The sequence below is a fragment of the Adiantum capillus-veneris genome, chromosome 19, assembly GCF_014529385.1.
Source record: "Adiantum capillus-veneris isolate H3 chromosome 19, ASM1452938v2, whole genome shotgun sequence".
NCBI lineage: Eukaryota > Viridiplantae > Streptophyta > Polypodiopsida > Polypodiales > Pteridaceae > Adiantum > Adiantum capillus-veneris.
The window spans coordinates 13,390,171-13,410,281 of NC_140949.1; the positions used below are offsets into that span (position 1 = coordinate 13,390,171).

Genomic DNA, 20,111 nt, shown 5'->3' on the forward strand with positions numbered 1-20,111 from the left:
GTTCCGCCTTGTTCCCCCCCATTCCGGAACACCGTCGGAACCCCGTTCCGGAATGGGTTTCGTTCCGGTGTTCCCATCTCCGTTTCGGGAACGGGACTCGTTCGGAACGCCGTTTCGGAACGTTTGGGCTGTGTCCCCCCCGTTCCCTGTTACACTGGGTCCCGCCTCATGCCAGCCTACCGAGTGAGCAACACAGTGAAGTGCACCGCCGTGAATAGGTATGTCTACCTCAAGTACGGCCAGACACAATCACAAAACAGCCCTCACTCCCTAATCTGCTCTTGGGAGATATCGGAGCCACCACTGGACATGAAACTGAACTCTTAACACTGTGTTCCTAAGGGTAGTCTCTCTGGGTCTACAAATCTCCAGCAAGAAGAGACCTAGGCACCTCTGATCATAGTAATCCATGATGCGGGATAAGGGGCCAATGCCCTCTCTGAATAAGCAATGAAAATGCCTACGGATCTCATAGTATGCTGTGCATTGGTAGATATAGTGCTCCTCTGTCTCTAGCACTCTCTAGCAAACCTGGCATAATCTCTCCTCTAGGGATATAGCTCTGTTTCGGCTAGTCTCTATCTCCAACTGGTGAGATGAAGTATAGCTCTGTATCGGCTAGTCTCTATCTCCAACTAGTGAGATGAAGTGTGTAGCTGACCAATAACACATCTAATGCTATGAGATAGGTGGGTATCTATATACTCGGGGCGTGAGATAAACCCATCATCTGTTGTCCACAGAAGATTGTCTTGATAAAAAGCCATCTTCGTCCCCAACTCATGTGCTGGAGATAGTGAAGTCCTCCTAATATCGAGTTGAAGGAGACCATGTATGATAATCTTGCTAACCTTTGAATGTGTGAGGGTGATGGATGGTGCATTCAGGGAATATTGAAAAGGGGCCAACCAATCCATGTAGCTCAAACCAAGATGATATTTGTGTAAATTAACATGTAATGCACCTCAATTTTTATCAATAAATTTTTCTTTCACTCAAAGTTCTTATTTTAAGTTTTGGATTTTTTTTAAGTGTATCAATAATTAAGGAGTGGTTCAAAACAATCTATTCTAAAATCGGACATTTTGTGCGTAAGCTATATTTAAATCTATGTTTTATATCTTAAGGAATAAAGAGAAGGTTTTAAAGACCTTACTTTTAGGAAAGTGGGGGTTGATTATTTTGTGGCTCCTGAATAACCAAGAGAAAAGGACTCCAAAAAGAGAGGTCGATGTGAACTCATAACTAAAAATAGAGGTTGACCATAGTTGACTACGCGAAAAGCAGTGATGAAATCTCTCTCCTGCTGAGTTGCGAACCTACATTAGTGAAGGAAGATGCTTCGAGTGTGGACAAGTTGGTCATATGAAGGGTGACCGTCCTACCAAACCTCCACAACCACCCTCTTCCAATGCAGTCCCAGATGTACAGGGAAATACATGTGCATAGACTGTAGATCTCTAAACAAGATCACAATCAAGAATCGATTTCCAATCCCTCGGATTGACGACATTCTTGACAAGTTACAAGGAGCAAGTGTTTTTAGTCGTATAGACTTGAAGAGCGGTTATCATCAAATCCGCATAGCTCCTCAGGATGTGCATAAGACTTCATTTAGAACAACCTTCGGGTTGTATGAATTCTTAGTGATGCCTTTTGGACTCACTAATGCACCAGCCACATTCAACAGAATGATGGATAGAATCTTCCACTCATATAGAAGCTTCACATGCGTTTCCTTTGATGACGTCTTAATCTTCTTAGAGACGGAAGACGAACACTATAAGCATCTCGCCTTAGTGTTTGAAGAGTATCTCACAATTAGGTGAGAATGGACCCTGATAAGATTCAAGCAGTTGTAGAATGGCCTACGCCAACTACAGTACATGATGTACGAAGTTTCCTTGGCCTTTGTTCTTATTATCGGCGTTTCATTCGAGCTTTTGCCGCGATAGCAGGTCCCCTCCATGACCTGACAAAGAAGCGGATTCCATTCCATTGGGGGTCTGGACAAAAACAAGCTTTGGAAAAGCTTAAGTATCTACTCAGTCACGGACCTGTTCTCACCGTCCCTGATCTTCGCAAACCTTTCAAGGTATACTGCTATGCATCTGGAGATTGTGTAGAAGCAGTTTCGAACCAAGAGGGTCACGCGATAGCCTATGAAAGTCGGCGCCTTAAAGATGCAGAGTTGCATGTCTCCATATACGAGAAAGAGCTAATGGCAGTAATTCATGCTCTTTCCATTTGGAAACACTATCTATTAGGAGCTAATTTTATTATCAAGACAGATCATCAAAGTCTTCGCTACTTTCTCACACAGAGAAAGTTATCAGAAAAGCAGATGAGATGGGCCAACTTTCTTTCAATGTTCCATTTTCAAATTTTGCACACTTCTGGAACGAAGAATGCAGTTGCAGATGCTCTCTCCAGGCGTCCAAAGATTAATGCACTAACAACAATTTATCATGAGGAACTAGAATCTCTCAGCGAGATGTATCCTCAAGATCTAGACTTCGCCACAATTTGGGCAGATCTTCAAGCTGGTCACTTAAAGCCACCTTATTCCATTAGGGATAATACGCTCTATCGTCAACAAGCAATATGCATAGCTCAGCACTTACGACAGAAGGTGATGGATGAAGCCCATAATTCTCCTTATGCCGGGCATCGGGGAATTGTTGCCACCACTAGTGCCCTCGAAAGGTATTTCTTTTGGCCAACACTCCGTGCGGACATTGAAAAACATGTACGTGAGTGTTTAGTCTGCCAAAAAGTAAAATATTACAGACATAAAGTTTATGGCAAGCTTCAGCCGCTCCCTGTGCCTAACACGCCATGGGTAAGTATTGCCATGGATTTTATTACGGATCTTCCTAGATCCAAGAATGGAAATGATGCAATCTGGACTATAGTAGACAGATTCAGTAAGCAAGCACATTTTCTTCCAGTAAAGAAGACGATCAAAGCTGATCACATGGCTAGAATATTTCTAGCTCAGATTTTTAAACACCATGGATTGCCAAAGACTATTGTCAGTGATAGAGATCCCCGCATGACTAGTCTATTTTGGCAGGCATTGTTCGAAAACTTGGGAACTAAGCTTGATTTTTCATCAGCTTATCATCCTCAAACAGATTGTCAAAGCAAAATCGCTAATGCCACTGTTTTAGATCTCCTCAAGTGCTATGTTTCGGAACGACAATCCGAATGGGAACAATACTTACCAATAGTTGAGTTTGCATATAATAATACCATACATTCCTCAACTGGTAAAGCTCCCTTCGAAATTATTTATGGAAAGCCACTCTTACTTCCTATTATGGTTACCAAAGAAAACATCTTCGCCGCAAATGAATTTGTGCGTAATATTGATATTGCCCATCAACAAGTAAAGCAAGCGATTCTTCGTACTCAAGAGCAACAGAAGAGAAAAGCAGACAAGCACAAAAGGAATCTCAATCTTGAAAAAGGACAATATGTCCTGCTTCGGTTTGAGAAAGCTAGATTGAAAAAGCGGGTCGGCAAAGAGAAAGTTGTCAAACTTTCCCATAGATTTTACGGCCCTTTCAAAATTACAGATAAAGTCAATGACGTGACTTTCAGATTGGATTTGCCTTCTCACTGACGCATCCATAATGCTTTTCATGTCAGTCTCCTCCGACCATATGTTGGACCTCCTCCAGTGGCGCCAGTACAAGAAGATCCTCCAGAAGTCGAAGAGACTGAGGAAATCCTTCAACCTGAACAGATAATACACCACTCGGAGAGACAACTCAAGTCGGGGAGTCTACATCGAAAGTATTTAGTCAAGTTCAAGAATTACACTCCTTTAGATGCAAAGTGGATGTCTGAGTCCGATCTTAAGGACTACCCAGACATCTTGCACAGTTATGTTGACGCTCTACAGTTGAGGTCAAGTGTTTAGAACCAAGAGGGATGTAACTATGCCAGACTTAGTAAATAATTAATTTATTTACGAGAAAAGAATTATCTAATTAGTTATGTGCACTTCAGAATAGATTTAGCAGTTCTGGGACCTCAGGTGCGCCCAAGTTTGGGCCAGTGCACCTCAGGGAGACCCTAGCAGAAAATACCCTGAAGCCCTAGCGATTGGGAAATCGTGTCTTCAATAAAGGGGTAGATAGTAGCCTCAGATTTCAGGCTCAGAAAATTACGCGCGCTAGTGCAAGCACAGGAATGAGATGGGGTCCTTAGAATAATAAACCTAAGGATTGAATCATTTTACGGCCTTAGGATAAGTCAGTTAAGGTATTTCTAAATTGTCTATGCCGGACCAAATGACCGGACAAGTGCGAACAAGTAATGCCAGAGCAGTGTCGGTACGGCATTGCGTTGGGGAGCAGCTAACAATTTCATTAGTAGCATATGTGTGTGCAATTGTGAGTCAATTTGCACATTTCATTAATAGCCTAGGGATTTTTAAAAGTGAAAGTTGAAGGGTTTTTAAAGTTATTAAGTGTGCCAAGTGGCACACTTACCAATGCAAACTAACTCTCTCTCACTCACTCTCTCTCTCTCTCTCTTCTTAGCGCCCCCTCTCCCTGATGGCTATTTAGGAGGCCCTACTTCCCCATTTTTAGTGTTGGCAGTGCTCCTACCCCCCCTATTGTGAGTATGCTCTACGCATTGGAGCCCTCCATGGAAGCTTGAGAGCAGCCCCTTGCGACATATGTGGTAGCCTCGTGCTCCCATTGTCTAGAACAAGGGTTCTCATAGCTATAGCCAGCTTTTGGTGAAGTTTCATCGCGAGAAGTTGCAGCAGGCACTCTCTTCGTAGAGTGTGGTGGCTGTAAATTCTCTGTTTTCAGCCCTTAATCACCTCCTTTAGGCTGAATTTCAGCAAAATACATATAGAATTTGGTTCTTCTTTACCTACACTACGTGTACATAAAGTTTCGTGCAATTCCATCGCGGAAAAGGTCTCTATTTCGGCTCTGGAAGGTGCTTAGGTAACATTTTCAGGTTATGTGCAGAAAATTACAGCAAGCATGTGTGCGTGCATTTTGCGTGTTTCTCCCTTGGTTTTGTTGCAAGAATAACTACGCATAAAGGGACTTAGTCAGCGGAAGGTAGACTCTCATTTTCAAGAGCTTCCGTTGAGTTTTGTGGAAGATAAACTCTCGTTTTCGAGAGCTTCCCAAAATCTCATAGTAGAGGGAAGATCCTCTCAATATTCAGAGAGTAGCTTTTGCACTCTCTCAGTCAGAAGCAGAAAAGAAAGAATAGAGGACGGGCTATTGCCTTGTTCTTGTGCTTGTAAAGATTCTCCCTTAGTAATAAAGAAATCTCTTTATGGGGGGGGGGGGACCAGCCCATCTTCTAGTCCCCAATGAAGTGTCAAGCTTTCTCTCTTTCTCTCTCTAATTCTCTTGAGTATTTGAAGTACAATTAAAAGTCAGTTTACGCTTCCGTATTTTTGTGACACTTATCTTCGAGGAAGTCGTATTGGTTGCTTCTTCGCGTAAAACATGTGGTCGTCGGAGTCGGAACTATTAGAGGATGACTCCTCCATAGAGCTATCAGAAACTGGTCAGAATTTGAATTTCTTTGCCTTTTTGTTATTCTTTCCGAAGCTTTGCTTTTTGCTTCGCTTCTTACCCTTTCTTTTCTCCTCACTCGAGTCGGAAGAGCTAGAAGAACTGTCGGAAGAAGAGGAAGAAGAACTGGGTAGTCCTTCAAAACGCACACGCTTTTTCTGCTTTCTTGCAGATGCAAAAGAAGATTGACGGCCCAAGTAATTGGGGTAGTCAGTTCTCTTCTTGCGCTTCTTCAATTGCTTTTTCGGTTGATTCTTCGTGTCCAAAAGCTGACCGATCTGGGTCTGAATCATCTGTGGAAGTTCTTCTGTAAACGTCCTCGGAGTAGGAGGTTTCTTGATTGCCGGTTTAATTGGTGGTTTGGTGGCTTTCTGCCACTGAGTATGCACTTCAGCCATGGACTGTTGGGTCAAAAAATTTGCAAACTGGGGATCTTTAAATTGAAGCATCTGCTTTGTGCACTCGTCAACCTGTTGTCGACGTTGCATCTCCAAAAGTTCATATTGTGTAGGCCGAGGTGGCCCGTACTCATCTTTTGTTAAGTTGTTTGGATTTTTTGCGTTGCCTCCTCCCGCCTCAGTGGTTGCAGAAGAGGTTGATTGGTTCTTTTTGGAGTTCTGTGTCGTGAGAAAAGGGATCGGATTTCCCGGTAGAAGAGAAATCGGTCGTGCTCTGATACCACTGTAACAAACTTGGACACCCCAAGTTAAGATTCTGTTGCGACACAGCAGAGATTCACTTCAAAACACTTCACAAAATTAAGAGTCGACGCAGCCCGGCCTAGTTCCGTGCCAAGAGAGATAGGCCCCAAAGACTGGTGCCCCTTTCGGTATTTCTTTTATATTAATCTTTGAACAAAGTAAAACTGCCCGCGGGTGCTTGTTCTCAGACTCGGCGTCCGGATGCCCTGAGAAGTGAGCCCCTTGGGTCCATTATAAAGGTTACAAGGGATGCTAAAAGCAAAGCCCCAAAAGCATTAAACTCAAAAGAAACTTCTTCCAAAAGCTGCTAGCCAAAAATAGCCAGCGCTATTTGCGGAAATTCGTACAGCCAGCCAACGTAAAACGCGGAAAAATCCGTACAGTGCCAAGTCTGTACAGTCAACGTAATTTGCGGCCGTCCGTACAGCAGCCACGCAGCATGTCCTTCGCTTTATTTTAACTCCTAGTTGTCCTTAGGCCCCTCGGCGCAGGTCCATAAGTTGGAACAACTTCTTAAAGGTTGTGCCACGTCATCAGTTTGTGATAGGTTCAATGGCATCGTGTTTTCATAAGTGGCCTTGACCTTTTCCCACACAGCATAAGCTGTGTCACGACCCTTAAGGTCTACCAAAATTTCATGCGAAAGAGCCATCTTTACATATGCAATAGCCTTCTTGTTTAAATTAAGTCACGTCTCGTCTGTCATGGTTACAAGCTTTGCACTTACAGTGCACCATCGCAATCTTTTAAGAAAAGAATGCCTTGCATTCTGTCCTTCCCTAAATCGAATCAAGTGCCTCCGAATCTCTTGATTTCGAAGAGATTCTTCATGTTCGAAGAGGAGGAGGCCATATTATCACTTTTGTGTATCAAAAAAATAAAAAAATAAAAATAAAAAATGAATAATTTGTTGAAATTTCATTTAAATTTTGCAAAAACAAGCGCCACAAAGGTAATACAACACTTCTAGAAGCTCCCCTTCAAATTTTGTAAAATTTTGAAAAGTTTATTAATTTCGGTAATTTGTAATTTTCTGTAGAAAATTACAGCAACTAAAATTTTGAATTTTTTGCTCAAAAATTTGGGGATTTTCACATTTTCAAGGTGCAATCCATAAATTGATACATGAGACAGCTATGTGTATCAAACCGCCCAATTTTCACCGTTGAAATTGACCTGGAAATGCTGAAATTTGTCCAAAATTGGACCAAAAACACGCGTTGCTCACAAATTTCCAGCAATTTCCACAATTCTCTTAAATAAGAAACATGCTTCCACCCGAGAGTGAAGCATACTAAGAGGTGCAATTTTTGAAATGCACTTGCTGTGAGAGAAAGGAATTGTAGTAAGAGAGTCGGAGAGGAAACTTGCTTGCCGGAGAGACATCTCGCTACGAAAACTTCCTAAAATGAGAGGGAAGGCTTCTCAGGGGTGTAGGGCTGAAAAACTTAGCTGTTCGCAACGGACTTCTCGCGAGGAATTTGCACGAGGCTTTGATTCTAGTTGAAAGAAGAGGTTTGCAAACCCAGGCGGGTGAGTTTGGGCAGTAATGTGCGCGCGGAGGTTGAGTGCAAAGAGATAGAGAGAGGCAACGTGGGTTGTCAACGCAGGTTGCAAAAGAGAGTGACAATTTCTTGAAGTTTTAAAAATCTTCAGTGATAAGGTTTTGGGATTCTTTTTATTAAAAGGGACCATCTGGCCACTTGGACATAATCCAAGTGGTCCAAAGGTTAATAAATGAAGTATAATGCTTGTACAAGATAGAGGAGTTTTGTTGTTTTTTAGCAAGGAGTTGGATGACATTGTGGGTGCATTTTCATGGCAAGGGGGGACTTGTGCGACAAGTCACGCTTGGTACCCTTATTGATTTTTAGCGAGCCAGCTAGAGTGCTTTCAGTAGTACCCTCGGCCTTTGCAAAAGAGTTTGGAGTTCCCTTTCCATGGAAGGTTGCTTCCAGCCTTGAAGCCCGGTTTGGACCTGACTATCGTGGATATTCTCTCATGACTTATCATCGACTTGATATTTCTGGAGTATGTTTGCTCAACTCGGTCTTGAAGGAGCTCTAATCGGTCTCCATCACACGTTATCCCTATAACCTATAGCTAATGATGGCAAGCCCTTACGGCATGGTGTATAGGCGGTGGAGCTCTAGCATGTACAACCGACAGAGGCTTGCAAAGCTTGGGCGAACATTGATGGAGATTGCATACACTCGTCGGAGGACAAGATAGCTGCCTTGTGGTTTTCTCTAGAGTGGTCATGTGCTTGATGCAATGGTGGATTGGACTTCTCAGATTCTTTCTTCACTCTTGGAGGCCCCAAATCCCTAGTCCTATTGTGTACCCAAGATCTGAGAGGAGGTGACAAAGTTTGGAGGTCATCTCTTGGTTCCCCATCTAGACCAGTGAGCGAGGGCTTCCTTGTGACTGTGCCTGACCTTGTGAGGTTTTTCTAGGTTTTAGGTATCTTCCGTATTTAGTTTGAGTTGGTCACTTGTAGGCCCTTTGTCTAAGTGGGCACTTTGTTCTATCTGTTGTGACTCTTCATATTCCCAATTAGGGTATATGTAGGTGAGTCCAACATTTTTTGTCGAGATCCCTATATAGGGGAGGAGGCTACCCCATTCGGGCAAAGTTTGTGGAGCCTTGTATCCTCTATTGTGTGTGGAGATTTCCCTACAAGGCGCTTCCTCTCTCTCTCTCTCTCTCTCTCTCTCTCTCTCTCTCTCTCTCTCTCTCTCTCTCTCTCTCAGAAAGTGATGGCCTCGTGAAGGGTTGAGAATTTGATAGTGCTAAAAATGCTCCCAAAGGGTTGGGATCAACTTTGGTACAAGGGTGCACTACATAGGCAACTAGCAGTCTGTACATACTCCAAAGGCTCCAAGTCTACGTCACAGAATTTTGTCTATCCATATGATCTATTCAACGATCGTACGCTAAAGCGTATTTTATTTTAACATAGGCAAGGGAACAACTTAGCAGAGGGGGAGCTTCTACAAAGAGGTAGATTCAACATTTCTGTGTCAAATTCATGTGTGCAGAGGGGGTGCTTGGTTATTGCAAGCAAGGGGAGAGCCTAGTTTGGGAGGTTGCTTGTGTGTGGACATGTACTGAGGCTTTCTCTCTCTCTAACACACAATTTTTAGCCTTTTTTTTTTTTAACTTTCATTCCGGCACACGCTTGCACTAGCTCACACACACACACTCCCTCCTCATGCTCACATATGAGAGAGGGAAGTCACTTCAATCGAACACTCCCATGAAATCAAGCAAGAAGGTAGCGAAGGACTGCAAGATGACAAGGAATGAGGTGGAGGTGGCCATCAAGCAAGCTATTTTGGCCCAGAAGAAAGATACAAATAATGCTCTCGACATCGTCAATACAAGGGCACGACTCTAGAGGCGGAGTGTATTAGGGTAAATGTCCAGACGTTACCTCTAGACCGTTTCCACCGTGTAACTCTGAACGAGAGCTTCACAAATATATATTTTGTATATTTTTAGCCCACCATTTTGGGTGTCTACTAGCTGAAAAATACAAGTTTTGCAAGAAAATCGAAGTAGAGCATAGCCAGCTCCCTCCGAAGGCAAAAACGTTGCTTCAAAGGTGGTCTCCGCGATGAAAGCGCAACAAGTCACCCTCTTGCTGGCTGAAACACATAGCCACACTTAGCCAGTCATGTTTTGAATCTACTAGGCGTTGACAAGCCTAGGGTTTGATACCATTCCCCCCTTCTTGCTACTTGCCTTGAGGTTGGCATTGTCGGGTATGCAAGCTTTTGAAAACCAAACATGTCGATGTAAATTCATCTCGAAGGAAATCCGTCTTGGTTGTCTCGATCATCGACGTCTCGAAATCCCGAGTATGTTGGCAAAACCGCAAAAGATTCATATTGAGCCGCAAAATAAGTGCACATAAAAAAAACCCATGCTTGATTGCCGATATTGTCGGGAACTTTGAGCGTGAGAGTTGCTCCGAACTTGATGCTTTTCGAGATGCTGTATTGCAGGGTCGAGGATGCCTGAGGTGGGAATACCCACTTGACAAGGTAAAGGAGTGGTCACTTTGAACAAGTGTGAACACAAGTATTAAAAAAAGGCGAATTTATCTGCTGCAGCTGAAACTGGCGATGGCGAGCAAGGTAGGTTTACTCACAGCGGGCTGTACAGGCCGATTGGGAAGCACCTGATGTGTCGAAAATCACTGTTGAGGCTAGGACGAAACCTGTGATGCCGATTTTGCGCGGTTTTTTGCAGGTCGACAGCGCCTTTGTTCTCTGTGTAAGCGGCTGCTCCCGCCGTCTCTACTCAAGCCGAGGCCGGGGATTGCCAAAGCTCTGATACCATGTGATAGGATTAGAGGGCTAGGGTGGATGCAGCTTGAGAATCACCATGGCTAGGAGAAGGAGCGTGCAGAGATGAGAGAGAAAAGAGAGTAGGTCGTCTCAATGCAAAAATAGAACAATGCTATATTATTGTTGATTGTCTATTACATATATATAGTTTGAACTCTTGCCATGCGATTAACATGCAAACTGGACTGCATGTTATAGGGCCTATACCCACGGACTGACACCTCTTGGGCTTGCATACCCAACAGGCACTGGCTTGTAAATTCCTAAAGGGGTACATGTGATTGGTGTGTGGTGCTTGAGGAGCGTTGGGTGTGTTTTATGGTGTTAAAGCTCAAGAGTAAATGCTTGGTCATGGGCGACATAGCTATAGAGGTATCTCACTTTGTGTGTTTGCCCCATAACGTCTACTAAAAAAGTGTTGGCAGTGATTAGGACGAAACACCCTTAAAACTCCTGAAACGTTGTGGGAGGTGCTGAGACGCCCCACATGAAACCTGGGTTGAAATGCATCTGAAATTTTTGACTACGACTCACAAAGTTGAGCTGTTTTGGGCAATGGCTTTGTCACGCGTGCATTGCACTTGAGCCACGTGGACAAGCTACTACTACAGGTCAACGTCAGCCTTAGTCTAGTATAGTTTAGGGATCTAGCTTGGTACTTTGTGAGCCTCTAGCAGGACATGCATGATCAGGCAGGTCAATGGTTGCATACCCTCACTTGCACAAGCATTCATAAAGTCATATAGGCATGTGAACAGTCCCTAAAGTCACTTAAGTCATTTATAAAAAAATAACCACCCTTCAGTAAGTGGAATCGTGTGTAAAAGCACTTCTCAACTTCCTCTTCTAAGCCTATTTACATGAGCGTGGGGTTCTCCCTTAGAGCATCTGAAGCACCTGCAAGATGGGCAACAAGTACCCATAGTACCCAGCAGATCAGCATCGGCGTTTTTCCATGAGCATTCCCTAGTGTTTCCATTCTCAACATCATTCTCTTCATTATGGTTTTCAAGCAATCAACACCAGCCCTTCTAGATTCTATACCATCGTTTCCAAAGAAGCATGCACTTCTCAACTTCCTCTTCTAAGCCTATTTACAGAGCGTGGGGTTCTCCCTTAGAGCATCTGAAGCACCTGCAAGATGGGCAACAAGTACCCATAGTACCCAGCAGATCAGCATCGGCGTTTTTCCATGAGCATTCCCTAGTGTTTCCATTCTCAACATCATCCTCATTATTATGGTTTTCAAGCATCAACACCAGCCCTTCTAGATTCTATACCATCGTTTCCAAAGGAGCATCAATACCTTACATTTTTTCATGGGTATTCAGGCTTGTTGTTTTTGCATCAGCATCAGCCTTGCTTTTTTGCATCAGTAACACATCTCCTTAGCATTTCAGGATTGTACCAACATTCATGCAAGTAATCAAAGCAAGGACTTGCTTTGGCAACATAGCAAGGAAGCCCATGAGGGTGGTTGGGACCCGACAAGTGGTGCCATCTCTCCTTTCTCTCTACTTCTCTCTTTCATTGTGTTGAGTTTAGTTTCTCTCAAGTGAAGTAAAGTATCCTTGTGTTTGTGTGAAGTACTAAATCTGAACGGAAATCCTTAAGCCCTTCCGCTGCACCTGACATTGGTATTAGAGCTCTAGACGTGCTTCGGCTTTGCCAACTCAAGGGAAGAATCAAAAACCCGAGGAACCTCTCTCAGAATTTTTTTTCTCTATATCAAAGAAGTTCGTGTCCCTGCCCTAGACTAATACTTACTGCCTACAAATATTAGCCACCCCCACCTTAGTCCATCGTGCATCGGGCGTGTTCCCGTCTTCATCCGATACCCTTAAGGCATACCCTCATCATCATGAATGAAGATTAGCACAGATACACGAAGATCCAGATCTTGAGTCGAAGATTTGTATGTGTATATGGAAAGAGTTGGAGATCGGATCCCTAATCCTTTTCTGTAGTCTCATTTGCATGTAGTGTGCATCCAATTCCGAGCACCCTCACAACGGGACTATTTGGGTGGCAATACTTGCTCGCAAGGTAGAGTCAACATCGAGGCTTGTATTTTGCAACAATAGTAAGAGTGCCTATTAACTCGTATGGTTGGTGTTTTACATTGCAGCATTACCTACATCCGCTGTCTCGTAAGTTTCGAGGAGTTTCTATCGGTTTATGCATCCACAAGCATAAGAAGTATAGAAAGCATCAACAGGAAGAAGTTCGGCACATAGTTTGAAACATATAGGAAGCATACGCATATGGGTATGGAAGTATGTCATAAGTATGTTTTAAAGGGGTTGCTTGAAACATACTTGACCCTAAATTCTAGCCAATTTTGTAGGTAAATATGCTATCCATAAAGCCATTAAAATTTCAAACAATGCTGAAACTTACAAGCTACAAGTTAATATTGAACATTTAATCCTAGCTTTCATTGCTCATAAAGCTCCAAAGTCCAAACTTTTCAAGTTGTAAGGTTTGTTAGACTTTCCAAAATGACAAGAATGTTTGGGTCAAACATTCTCCAAATATACCAACGTTGCAAACGTTTGCAACCTCAAAACATACACGTATGTTCCAAACTCTGGTTCAGCAGTTGTGTCTCACACGTGCGCATTGCACTCGAGCCACGTGGACAAGCTAGTCCTACAGGTTATTAGTCTTAGTCTAGTATAGTTTAGGAATCTAGCTTGGCACTTTGTGAGCCTCTAGAAGGACATGCATGATCAGGTAGGTCAATAGTTGCATACCCGTGCTTGCACAAGCATTTATAAAGTCATATAGGCATGTGAACAGTCCCTAAAGTCACTTATTAATAAATAACCCTTCAATAAGTGGAATCATGGGATTTATCTTATAAAGCACTGCTCGACTTCCTCTTCTGAGCCTATTTACATGAGCCTAGGGTTCTCCCTTAGAGCATCTGAAGCACCTGCATGATTGGCAGCAAGTGGCCATAGTACCCAGCAGATCAGCACCAACGTCTTTCCCTCAGCATCCCCTAGCGTTTTCATTCTCAGCATCATCCTTGTCATCAATGTTTTCAAGCATCAGCACCAGCCCTTCCAGATTCAGAACCAGCGTCTCTAGAGCAGCATCAGTACCTTGCGTTTTTACATCGGTCAGCCTTGGCGTTTTTGCATCAGTATCAGCCTAGCATTTTTGCATCAGTACCAGATCTCATAAAGCAGAGCATTCAGCATTTCAGCATTGTATCAGCATTTGTGCAAGCAATCAAAGCAAGTACTTGCTCTGGCAACAGAGCAAGGGGGCCCTTGTGGGTGATTGGGATTGAGTTGGGATTCGACATGCGGTGTCATCTCTCTCTCTCTCTCTCTCTCTCTCTCTCTCTCTCTTTCATCGTGTTCAGCTCAGTTTCTCTCAAGTGAAGTAAAGTAACCTTGTGTTTGTGCGAAATACTAAATCTGAGCGAAAATCCTTAAACCCTTCCGCTGCACTTGACAATATTTTTCTTGATTTTTGTATATTGACGTTCTAGTTTGACGTTTCGTCTTTTATTTCCTATGGGTTAAAACATTTTGTACTGAAAATGTTTGGGGCTAGAACGCTTTGTGGTGACGTTGGAACTTTGTTGTACCGGTGGTGTTATATTGACGTTGGAACTTTGCTGTACCCGTGATGATTAGTCACACACAGGCATGCGTTTCTTTGTGTGCACTGTGTCAATGTTTTGTTTTTTTGTGCACCTGTTTGGGTGGTGTTTGGTTGCAGTAATAAACATAATATGCCTGATTAAATGTGCACTTGTTTTGCTGCAGAAAGAAATGTAATATGATTGAAAACAAAGTTTCTCTATGAAGTGTGTAATCTGTCTAGAAAGCTGTACCAAGTAGTCACAAAGCCAAAAGAATAACCATGTTCTTTGTGTCTTAAAGTTTTACCTTTTCAGAGGTTTCAAGTTTAACTAGCTTTGGGTTTAGTGAACAAAGTCCTTAATCAATTACCTCATGCAATTGCAGTACATTATAGAGCTTGGACAGAAATGACCATGCACAAATTTGATGACACGTTTCAGGAGCAACGGCCACTAGAGCTGGTGCTGGGGCAGGGTGGGTTTGTAATCCTTTTCAGTTTCTCATGCTTTGACAATGGAGCATCTTTAAGTTTTCCACTATTCTCAAGCTTTCTTTCATTAGCCTTGTGACTGAATGTGTGCCTCTCTTATATGGAAATTTAATCCAAATTTGTCAATGTTCCTGTTCTTTGGCCTAATATTGTGACATATTATTCAGAAAAGACGGTGCAGAGGGGGCTCGCAATAGGTGTTGCGAGCATGAAAGCTGGAGAGAGTGCTCTCTTCCATGTGGGTTGGGAACTGGGATATGGTGAGGAAGGGAACTTCTCATTTCCCAATGTACCCCCCAAGGCTGATCTAATTTATGAAATCGATTTGATTGGCTTTGAGGATGCAAAAGAAGTAAGACTGTGCTCTAAAGTATGTCCTGATTTTGAGAATGTTTTGCAATCAGTAAAATTTGCTAATCATGAGCCAGTGCTCTGGTGCAGGGAGGTAAGCCTCGTTCGCAAATGACTGTTGAGGAGCGCATTGACGCTGCAGACAGGAGGCGAGCAGAAGGGAATCAGCTTTTTAAAGATGATAAGATTGAGGCAGCCATTCAGCAATATGAAATGGTTAGCATTTATGTTGGACCTATATAACTATTGTTATTGGGCATAACAGTGCTGCTTCAATGGAGCGACATTCCAACTAGTTGCTAATGGGAAAATTCTTCATCGGGCATGGGAAACTGGTGTTGTTATCTCTCCGCTTGCATGCATTACTTGTTTTTTGTTGTCTATTAAGTGGGAGAGGAGAGTTTTTGTGCCATGCTCTACCCTATATGGAGCTCCTTGTCTGTTTCTACCTCCTAATTGCCTTTTTCTTTTTGGAGAGGGGGACAAAAATGGATGGAGAGGAACATTCTCTGCGATAGCACTCTAACCACTTGTTAATAACCTAACGCAGGACAAAATACCTGCACTCTTTGTCTACTCAGTTCTCTATATAGTGATGTGATTTTTTTTTTTCTGTGGCTAGGCATTGGCATACATGAACGATGACTTCATGTTTCAGCTGTTTGGCAAGTACAAGGACCTGGCTGATGCAGTGAAGCATCCGTGTCATTTGAACATGGCGGCATGTATGCTGCGTCTAAATCGTTATGAAGAAGCCATTGCACAATGTAGCGTGGTATGTGCAATTCTTATCTTTCTAGCTTTGCCTTTGTACCCACACACCTACACACACATTATTTACATGTATACAAATTTGTGTGCATACCTCTCTCTTTAAAGAAAAGAAAAAGAAAAAACCAAAGTACAACACATGTTTTCAAACACGCATGGCGCATGAATACATGCTGATGGTAAAAAAGACAAAATTTGGATATTTGATTAGTGCACGCCTGTGTGTGTGTGTGAGAGAGAGAGACACACTTCAGCACTCATTGTACGCGCAAGCGCGCGCGCGCACACACACCACTCAAACCGCATGCTGCCTAACATACACACACTTTTTACCCTCTCGGGCTTCGTGAGGCAAGGAGCGACAAGGCTAACAGTTTTTGGCCGAACTTCCAAAGCTATATCTGTCGGGCCTTTCTCTCAAGTATTATGGCACCATATTTTGTCATCTCAGAGGAACAGAAGATAGGTGATCGTATTGAGGTTCTCTGTCAAAGAGGGAGTGTTGGCTGCTTGGTGGGATGTTCTTATGCTGGTAGGATCTTATTTCTCTAGGCGCTTTCCTTGTACAGGTTTTACAGGAGAATGGAAATAATGTCAAGGCATTATACAGAAGAGGCAAGGCGCGTGCTGCTCTTAATCGGACAGATGAAGCTAGAGAGGATTTCAAGAAATTACAAACTCTGGCTCCAGAAGATACATCCGTTGTCAAGGAACTGCGGTCACTGGCTGAACATGACAAGCAATTATATATGAAGCAGAGGGAGCTATACAAGGGAATATTTGGCCCCTCTCCACCTGCAGTGAGCCCACAAAGAAGGCGTTGGTATTGGGCTTTGTGGAGTTGGGTGATTGCTAGAGCGGGCTTTTTGTTCAGATGGAGGAATGAGAAAGACGATTAGGAAATGGCTGGTTGTGTATTAGCAAGGAATTGGCAAGCAGGAACTTGACCTTGTGCCATAATTTAATTTCCAGCAGGTTCTTACTGGGAAGCGGGTAGCCTGTATTGAGTTGTAGCTTACACAAATTGTGGAGGACATCTACTTACCTTTCTTGATAATTGTCGCTTTCCATGTTGGAGCTTTGAAGGTTGCTCGAGGCAATTCATCTTCATAGCAAAGCTGTCAAGAAAGGACATCTAAGAATGGAGTTTTTGTTTGAAATGCTACTTCACTTTCAAGTTTTACATGCTGGCAATGTTTGTCTAAACTGTGTTGCATTTTTTATTTTGAAACTTGGGAGGCAGCAATGGATGTTTAATCAAGCTATTTCCTAAGCATGTGGTACTAACTTGGCAGCCTCACACACACTACATGCGCATGCATAGGGTGTGTTCTTCGAACTATCCTTAACTAATCTGGCTTGAATAAGTGGGTGGGATGAAGGGTCCCTATCAATCTTGTGTCCTCAAAAAATATCTACCCCTTGGGTCAACCATTAGCTAGGATCTACAATGATTAAAAAAATTTAAATAAATCGTTGGAATACTCTCGCTTTAAGATCAATGTAGAGCTTATTCTCTTTGGACTTTTGGAAACATTTTTAGAGGTGCACCTTAATGAAGCCTATCAAAAACTCTATAATGCTTCAATGCATATACTTGATGTGATGTCTGAAATATTTCGATCCATCATTAAGGAAAAGGCTTTTTATCACCATTCAATACATTCAACAAGTGTGTAGAATTAAAAAAAAAAGAAATAGTTTCCAACTTGTCAAAGGTTCAACGTAGAGAACAACAAATGAAAATAAGCCTCCTATATAGTAGTTAACATGTTTCAAAAGTGAATGAAAAATGTCTAAGTGGCAAGAAGAGTTTACTCCACTCGTCTAACGCCATTTTTGGCATTGTTCTTCTAGCCTACAAGACTTGTTTTCAGGAGAAAGAACATCGTGAATGTTCGTACTTGAGAAGCTTACCGCCATTCGCTTGGAGGCTTTTGGCAAACGATTTTTGTTTATCACTCAACTAGGAAAGGTTGATGATGAACTTGCAGCTTGCAATTGGCTTTGGAAGCTATTACTTTGCCTTAGATTGGGATGCGGCTCAACATTGTAGTAAAGAATCAAGATTTTGAATGAACCTTGTTGGTTTCATACCTTACTGTTGTGGAATCTTTACTATATTGCTTTGATAACTTTTTGATTGGCACATAACCTACATCTCCTAAAATTTTATCGTTCTATCGTTAGTATGTCACAAGAAGTGTTTGTAGCTTATGCTTGCTATGTGATTGGAACCTAGCTGCTCTTTGCTTATTACCCACACTGATCTTCTCTAATCTAAATGGGCACATGACTCTGAGGAATGTTGACCTTTTAACACTATAAAAATAACCTCACTAGAACTATATCTCACCATGAAGAAAACTCTCTCATTGGAGTCCATGATGCAACACTCTCTTTGACCCAATCAAGATGAACTCCTAGTAGTTGGATCTCTCAATTATCCTTTGAACTTGTTTATTCCATCCTAGCTCAATTCAGAGAACAATCCTTGATATATATTTTCTAATTCTCATTCGTTTGTATGAGCCTTTCTTGGTACTATACACAATCACCCCTTTGACATACCCCAAAGGCATGTCATCGTGAGTCCTCACCGTGCCAGTTGGAAAGAAGATGATGGCCCTAGAAGAGCTCTCCTAATCTTGGTATAAAATGCAAGGAAATAGTAAGAGCACATGTGCCATTGGTTTTGTGGCAAAAGGATATTGGGCCTCTTGTGAGGTGGTTCAAATTTTGTAGTGAGAGCATTGCCTACCTATGTCTTCTTGATTGCATATATACGGTATGCCCTTCTTTGCCTACTCAAGCCTTTATACCCACCTTGCAATTAACAAAAATACATATTCAACACTCAATGATTTATAAAATACTTCTAGTCACGGTGTTGGAATTTTGGGGCTTTTAATGATGAACAAGTACCACCGTCTATAATTTCTTTCAATCATAAATTTGGCGTGAAAAGTTAAGCTAGAGGTTTAAAATTTGTAATGGGATTGTGTCTTGTTAAGATCCTTGAGTAACATCATTTGTCTATTTCTATGGTTGTAGAAAACTACAAAACTGCAAAAATACAAAGAAAAAGGCACAGTTGCTCGCTCCAAACGGAGTCTTTCCAATAATCAACTATTAGCATCTCCACATGCACTTCTGTCTCTCATAGGATTCCAACATTTGATTCTACCATGTCACTAATAGCATGTATAGGCAAAGATGCAGTCTTTCATGCGTTGCTTTTTGTAGACTTCTTTTTCATATTTGGGTGTATCATTAAGAAGAATTGCAGCGTCCCTTGATTCTTTCAAAATTATGTGTTGCATTGTGTGGAAGATGTGAGAAAATCAATGTCCTTGTAAGGCTTTATTCAACAAGTTGCTTCACTTATCATCATTTGCAAAATATTTTCTCAAATGACAATCACCAAACTCGAGAGTCATTCTAGAGCTATCAGACTGTTACTTCTTTTGCCCATTTTGATTTTGCTCACTCAAGAATATACTGCCCTCCCTTCCTGCTTTATTATTATTATGCATCCCATAATCAAGACATAATACCTCTCATACCTTCTTTGGCCCTTTGTAAGCCTCATGCTACCCAAAAGGCCTTGAAAGAAAGTAACCTCACAATCGAGAAATAATAGGAAGCTTAAAAATATGGAGATAAAATAGAAAATTGGGCATCCATTAACCACAATGCTTGGTGCAGTGGGGCACTGAGTGAGAGAGTAATGAACCATTTGTGTCCCCCACCATTGCAACTTATTGTGTGGCAAGCCAAGTGTGAAATAAATAAACGCACCCATGAAGGCAGTGCCGACATCTAGTGTTGACGAAAGCACATAGTTGTACCTCTTCCACTATCCTCTGCTATCCAATGTAGAAGAAATACACCCACTATCAACAAGCGAAAATGTTGATAGGTGTGGTTGGAGGCATGGTTGAGAAACCCTCCAAAAACATTGGTATGTTGAGCAAAGTTATCCACTTTACCCTTGGATAAAGCTAGCTCAGTGCCCAAAATAGCCATGGTAGGGTAACTCCCAAAGGAAAGAACAACGTTAGGTTCTTGCATATGCCTAGAGAGCCAAAGAGGTGCTTTGGCCCAACAAGTCCGCACAACACCAATGCATCATACGACACACGATCCTTAGGACATGTCCATTGACTTCATGGTGGCAGAGCGTCAACATCACCTAAAGATTCTAATGATGTAAGCATCTACCATGCAACAGACACATAAACAGTGCGGACCAACAAAGTGCCCACAAGCTGTACCAG

The 20,111-nt window shown here is 42.4% G+C and overlaps 1 protein-coding gene across 1 annotated transcript in view; it reads left to right on the forward strand.

The window, feature by feature from the left end:
• The window catches only part of TWD1 (FKBP-type peptidyl-prolyl cis-trans isomerase family protein), a 29,614-nt gene extending 12,600 nt beyond the window's left edge, over positions 1–17,014 (forward strand). Inside the window, exons 3-7 of the mRNA XM_086490265.1 lie at positions 14,604–14,693; positions 14,877–15,061; positions 15,151–15,276; positions 15,683–15,835; positions 16,401–17,014. Coding sequence (XP_086346391.1) covers positions 14,604–14,693; positions 14,877–15,061; positions 15,151–15,276; positions 15,683–15,835; positions 16,401–16,730 — 884 coding nt within the window. The 3' untranslated portion in view covers positions 16,731–17,014. The remainder of the gene's footprint in view (positions 1–14,603; positions 14,694–14,876; positions 15,062–15,150; positions 15,277–15,682; positions 15,836–16,400) is intronic.
• Positions 17,015–20,111: the final 3,097 nt, after the last annotated feature.